Raw genomic sequence first — 6,984 nt, forward strand, 5'->3', positions numbered from 1 at the left:
TATTTAAAAATTAAATAATAAATCTACACTTAACTAAAATACTGATTTAAGCGAAACATATAATAATTGCACGCAATTGTGCACAATATTCCATGAAATAATTGCATAGAATTGTTTTTAGAATTAAAACTCAAACCATAATAGTATTAAACCATAACTGAAATTGAAGAATGGAAACTTATTTCATTTTAATTCCTATTACTAGATAGATCCCGAACCCAAGCGGAAGCTAGAAGCCAAATTTAAAAAATAAAATGAAAAAGAAATTCATGGTTATTTGAAAAAGTGATGGAAGCGTGGGGCATGAAAGAAGAAATGTAACCACTAAATTCAGCCATCAATTAACGTACCCTTCTTTGAATTGAAGAAGGCAAAACAATAACAGTATCCAAATATATAAATATCTTGATGTTCTTCATCACTAAAGTCTACTGCTTCAAATGTAATTAGCAGGACCTGAGAAATTGCAAATGCCTTCTACAGGATGAAGTCTCACATGCAAATGCCTTTCACAGCATGAAGCCTTCAATCCAAGGACATTGCCTTCAAGAAAATCTCTGTAATCAGCAACCCATCTTTTAGCTGGACAACCTGTCCATAACATAAATGAAGAAAAAATGCCTGTACAAAGAACGGGAAAACAATCAGAAGTGGTTTGTCACATAGGAAAAACTAATCGTGAAGTAAACATCAATCCTGTATTTTTCGATCCCCTGTCCCAATTTAGTGCCACAGCTTGCTACAGAAACCATTTCTTGGCCTCTTGCTGGATATGATATCTGAAAAGGAGTCGACCAACTGTCCTGCCAAACTACTAGGATCATCAATCAGAGTTTGTATGAAAGTGTTGACCACTCTTCGTTCTTGTTCTGTTGATCTTAAACTAAACCATGTCAGAAATTTCAATCTGAATTCCTGGTTAATGTGACCCTCACATTCCAACCATCGGATTATCTTCACACAGGACTCGAAGTTTTCATCCAAGCAACCTGCGCCATTGGAAACACGGAATGGTGACCCATCTATCAGAGTGCTATCACAGTCATGCATCTCCTCATTGGAATGTGCAGCCCTTTTCCTGCGCAGTTCTGCGACAGAATCAACAGCCGGCACTTCTAAGCTTGGCCCACCAGTCCAGGTCTGGGAGTCACCACTACCATGTGATCTTGCTAAACCATTTTCCTTAATATCATGAGAAGCAGCATCATCATCCACCTCAACAGCCTGTTCCAAAGTACACCCATTATCTTCATCCCGAGAAGACTCAAATGGAGGGGTCAGCTCTTCATTCAAATCGGGCACAGAAACAACATTCAGGTCAAGACCACGTGAAACAGATGGCAATTGATCTTCTAAAGTTTCTGATTTCATCACTTTGCTAGCTCCACAACATATATCTATATCAGCACTGCAAAAGCTTTCAAAACATCCTTGCTCTTGAGCCCAAGCTAGGTGGAGGACCTTTCCAAGCTCTCGAACCTTGAACCCAGAAGAATTTACAGACATTGTATTTTTAGAATCTCTTTTTGAACCAGAAGTACCTCCTCCCAAGTGGGTATTTGACTTCTTGCCATTTGTGGCAGCTGAAGAACTTGGATTCTTGTGAATTATCTCTATGCTCTTGGTAAAACACTTAGCCTCAGAGTGACCACAGTCACCAGCCTCAGTATATGAAACAATTCGAAATGTGTATTCTGTGCAGGGCTGCAGATTGGATATCAAAATCCTCCTCTGAGTTCTTGGAAACACACAAACTGGCTCTTTTGTGTGTGTTTCTTCTCTGCTCTTGCAATACCAGAGCTTGTAGCCCTTAATATCACCAGATGACATGGTAGGCAATTCAATTAAAATAATTATGACAGATGACGATGTCACTTCTTCAAATAAGAACCTGCAAGCAGCAGGGAATGAATCCTCTGCAGAAAAGACAAATTTTTGTTATTAGTTTCAGTAAACTTTATGGTTGTCATTTACAACAGCAGGACAACAGAGAATAGCTATTTTGATATTAACCTCTGCAACTTGATTTTCCACTAGAAATTGTAGCCAACCACTTATCAGCTTTGTCAATTGCAAGCGAACAAAGTTTCTGCATGTCACCAGCAACAGAGAGTCTGCTGACAATACCACGTGCCATCTTGGCTGAAACACCATTCACTGGACCCACCTCTGTTTCTAGTTTGGCCTTGGCATCTTTCACCATTTCATGCAGCTCTTTAAACCTTAAAGTGCCATCCAGTAGCCTGTAGCTCAAGTATATCCTATAACAGAGCACATCAACACGACGAGCATCCTTGGCAATGATTAGCTGCTTCTTCCAACATCTGTCAGTATTGACCAAATCAGATCACTGTCATCAGTCCAAAGTTGCTTTCTATTACAGAAGCACAGAATTAAGCGACAGTGATAGGCCTACATGACTAGGTTTAATGTTGTTTAAGGTACCATCTCAATTAGAAACAGAGAAATCTTTCTCACAAGACACAAGTCACCAAGCTCTATTTATGTATGGAAATCATCTTTGAGCAATAAAGACGTATTATCCACTTTTCATGACAGAATATAGCACAAATACTAAGTAAATAGGAAATAGTTCAATAAGATGAAGTTGGACAGCACTTGTCAAAATGCAAAAATTGAGGAAAATTGGAGCTGTCAAACGTCAACTAAGAATCAATGAAACACTTGACTGAAAAATAAAAATTGATTACAGAGAAATGAACCACCGCAGGCATAGAATTCACTTACCCAAGTATCCCTGAAACTTTTCCACAAGAAGCACAGCAATAACTACCATCTAGTTGCATCAATTGCCCCAGATCAACAACGCCCACCTTTTCACGTTGAAGTGCACACTCAATATGACATGATAGCCCACAGGAGTCTCCCTGACCAGTTTCAGACGTGCAAACCAACCAGAGACTAGGATCTTTATTGTCATCAAATAAATGACAAATACAGCAAGAACACCTCTTGCAAAAGGTGTCATCAATGGATATGACAGCTCTACATGCAGAATTTTTACATATCCAAGATTTTGAACATCCAAAATCTGATGACTGCTCAGGAGGAGTTACAAGTTGCATGGGATTTTCCCCCTTTCTTTGTTGCTTCTTAAAGGAAGGCTGATTACTGGGACTTGAAGATGCTTTTTTTGACTCCTGCTTCTTCACTGTTTTATTACCTATCTTCATAACTTCTGTTGTCCTGCTCTTAGATGAAGCTGTGTGCTTCTTGTCCTTATCAAAGCAAGTTCGAAGAAGTTCCTTTTTTGGTCCAGATTTCAGAAACTCTTGAAGGAGCTCTGGACTTCTTGAAGCATCATCTGAATTCCCATTTTTTTCAGGGGTGCTTTGCACACTGGAAGATAGGCTTTGAAGCCCAGAAACTGAAAGGGAAAAACAGAAAAACTGAAAAAATGAGGGCTCTTTCCTAGAAAGAAAATTCATATTCTATGCATTCAATCCACCATTATATGCAAACATGTGAAATTGAATGAAGTTCTCCAGTATTATTTTTAATAATTGTGTCAAGGAGCAAATTTACAGGACTTCCCTTCTTAGTGGCTCAATCCATTTTCCTTTTCGATAATCTACTTCACCCTTTATTCTTTAAGTACTGGAAGATAGAAGTTTAGAACATCCCTTTTATGGGCACTGCCAATTATACCACACACACACACCCCATCGTCAAAACAATTGAAGACTTTCAACATTAACTTTCTGTATGGCCTTATTCTATAGTCATTCTAGGTGAACACCGCAGCATATTTTTCCTTGCACTAGTGTTCAGGTATCACGTAAAGACATCTTCCATTTTACCAAAAATATGCTCCATAAAGTTCACAAGTCAATAAGATGGCATAAATTGGTTAAAAAAGGAAGCAATTTTCATTTGCATGTCAAGCATCGACTACACAAGTCAAAGTATTAATCAAACAATCATAGGTCGTCATCATACAATACTTTATCATCTATTACCTCATAGAATTGCTAAGTCATGACATACGGGAATTTCTAAATGTGCTCTGCCAAATTGTGATTCCTAAATGGGGTTAAATTGCCATTAGTGAGGTTAATAAGTTAGTTGGTTATCTAAAAAAACATGTGTGTAAGACGTACAACTATAGGAGAAGATTCCAGCACAGAAATAAGAAGTGAATTCAATCTCAAGCTAAAATTAGGATTACAGTGGCCAAAACTACACCAATGCCCCATGCATAATGGGAGAGCTGGTACAAAATTTTGCAGACAAATTGCAAAAACAAAATAAAATATGTGATAACTAGGGAAAGGAAGAAAAACGTATCATGGGGATGGATAAATAGTATAGCATGACAATTTTTCAAGTCACCTTATTGTGGTTCTCACAGGGAAAACCAGTAGTTACTTGGGAGATACAAATGCAGGTCCAGACCTCGATGATTTGTAAGGGGAAGGACTAATTGCCCGGGTGGGGAAGGTGGTATTAGAAGGACCTTTTTGCTAATGTCCATTGTCCAATCAGTGAACTAAACAATGTTTTACTAATCTCCACCATGCTTATACTATTACTGTGCAACCAATTTTCATTAGCATATATGAAAACTAACAATAAAAGGGAACCAAAATCAAGTTATAAAATGAAAAGAAGAAGATAAAAAAGCATACCTTTAGCAAGGAATTTATCCTCTAAATCCATTTTTCAACAGGTGAGGGCATAAGCCTCCCCAGCCTCACCTGCAACAATGAATTCAAATCACCAATACAACTTCAAATTTCCATCAGCTACTCAAATACAAATAATCTTAAAAAATTGTCACTACCTAATTGAATTTTTAACTTTCACTCTAACATATAAACCAAAACAAACAGCATTTCCTTCACTTAAATTCTCTCATTTCCAAAGTTCAATTTACTTTCCATTTTCCTCTTTTTCACAGCAATGCAGCTAAAGAAAGAAACAGAATGACCCAAAAACCGGACCAAACAATAGCACTCACTGTAAGGAAAACAGAAAAATTCAATTGAATCTCATTAAGAACAATATACTAAAACCTTCATTACTACTTCCACTATCTAAAAATTGAAAAAAAAAAAAAAAAGCAAGCAAGCGAGAACCCCATTTCAAACCCACGCTTAGCTTCACATAGGCAACTAAAAAAAATAGAAAGAAAATAAATACAACAAACTTTGAAACAGAATCCAAACGACATGAAAGAGAAGCAACAGAAAATTTAACAGGTACAAGTGCATGAATGTCCTTACATTGTGTGGATATAACGTGAAGTAATATTAGAAAGAAAAAATAGAAAAACAAATAAATTTTCAAAACGCGAGCATATAAAAGGAGAAAGCAATCAGAGAAAATAAAACCAAACGGAAACAGGAACAAAGAAAACGGAGAAAAAAGGAACGGATCTGAGAGGAAACAAAGAGACCAAAAATCAAAACTGTCAAACATGAAAAAACACAAACCGAAAAAAAGAAAGCAAGAGAAAAGGAGTACCTGTGGATAATGGGAGAGGAATCTAGGGTTTTAATGGGCCCAAGGGTGAAGAATTGGGTAAGAGAGGACCCGAATCCGAGGAGAGAGAGATTGAAAAGAAAGGGAAAAACTTGAAAGAAAGGAAGAGAAGCGGAGGGCAGGGGAGGCTTGGCTTGTAGGAGTTGTTGACGTTTAGAGAAAATAGCGAGGAGGTGGTAAGTTTCACGCGCGGATGAGAAGCGTTTTGGAAGTTTGTACAGCTTGAAAGCAGGGTTGGTTCTGCAGAGGACAAAAAGTACGTGAAGCACTGTCTTTTGTTTCGATTGGTGCGTGCTCTGTCACTTACTTTACTGGAACGTTGTTTCGGAGTTATTCGTATTTCTTTTCTTTTCTTTTCTTTTTATTATTTTATGAGGTAATTTACAGTTTTTTAGATTGAGTAAAATTTATAATTTAATTTCTACTTATAAATTTATTTTTTGTTTTTTAATGGTAAATAATTTAATAATTTAAGATTTATTTATTTCACAGAAAATAAAAATATATATTTTTTATATTTTTAGCATTTAAAGTATATAAAAAATTTAATGAATAAAAAATATTTTCTTAATTAAAAAAATAAATTATTTTTAAGAAAATAATTTTATTTTTTGAGAATAATAAATTATTCTTTATATCTTGAAATTTTTATTAAAATTATATATATTTATGAATAAGTTTTATTTTTAAATTAAAATTAAATAATATGAAACAAGTTATGTTATTGAAAAATATTTTTTATGAAAAATATTTTTTAAATATAAATTATTTTTTATAAATAAATAAAAATTTAATTTTATATTTTTATTTTATTAATAAAATATTATTTATATTAAATTTATCATTAATTAATTATTTATTAATTAAAAAAAGTAAATTCAAATTAAAGGGATTGAATTATTATAAATCTTAAAATTATAAGAACTAAATTGCTGTAAGTTATTAATATTAAAAGATTAAACTGTTTTATTAAATTATTACCATTAAAAATTAAATTATTTATTATTAAAATAATAAAAACTAAATTATAATTTTTTTTTAAATAAAAATTAAAAATTGAGGGAGAAGAAGCTGAAATATCTCGGATTTTTTTTTTTTTTAAATACGAGGAGATCGTTATTCATGTAAAGAAGCGGCTTACAAATTGAGGAGGTACATTAAACCAAACACCCTCATGTGAAGTATTAGAAGCAAACCTAGCAATCTCATGAGCAAGCTCATTACCACTACGATTTACATGAACAAATCTTACAACAAAATCAATCTCGTTAGCTAGAGACTTACAATCTTGAATTATAAAATCAGTACTTGATATATCCAGAGTCAAATTTGAGGTTAAAGCATTTACTGCAACAGCACAATCTGTTTCAATCACAATATTTCTCCAAGGGGTAGACTTCAACCAGCTAAAGACCTCCTTTATAGCTACCAGCTCAGCATCTCGAGGGCGTAAAGATTGAGGTATCACAACCATTTTGC

The 6,984-nt window shown here is 34.6% G+C and overlaps 1 protein-coding gene across 4 annotated transcripts; it reads right to left on the minus strand.

Moving 5' to 3' along the window:
• Positions 1 to 304: 304 nt before the first annotated feature.
• Positions 305 to 5,647, minus strand: LOC110603716 (VIN3-like protein 1). 4 transcript variants are annotated; one of them, XM_021741577.2, is made up of 5 exons: positions 5,488 to 5,647; positions 4,650 to 4,718; positions 2,749 to 3,388; positions 2,014 to 2,324; positions 305 to 1,916 (listed from the first exon to the last, which is right to left on the minus strand). In XM_021741577.2, exons 2-5 carry the CDS (start codon positions 4,678 to 4,680, stop codon positions 724 to 726), a joined length of 2,175 nt encoding a protein of 724 aa, XP_021597269.1. In that variant the 5' UTR covers positions 4,681 to 4,718; positions 5,488 to 5,647; the 3' UTR covers positions 305 to 723. The 4 variants fall into 4 exon arrangements, with proteins under 4 accessions (XP_021597269.1, XP_043807851.1, XP_043807850.1 ...); XM_043951916.1 differs by lacking the exon at positions 5,488 to 5,647 and adding an exon at positions 4,354 to 4,552 and having other exon boundaries at positions 4,650 to 5,410; XM_043951915.1 differs by lacking the exon at positions 5,488 to 5,647 and adding an exon at positions 5,247 to 5,404.
• Positions 5,648 to 6,984: the final 1,337 nt, after the last annotated feature.

This window comes from Manihot esculenta, chromosome 16, assembly GCF_001659605.2.
Source record: "Manihot esculenta cultivar AM560-2 chromosome 16, M.esculenta_v8, whole genome shotgun sequence".
Lineage (NCBI taxonomy): Eukaryota > Viridiplantae > Streptophyta > Magnoliopsida > Malpighiales > Euphorbiaceae > Manihot > Manihot esculenta.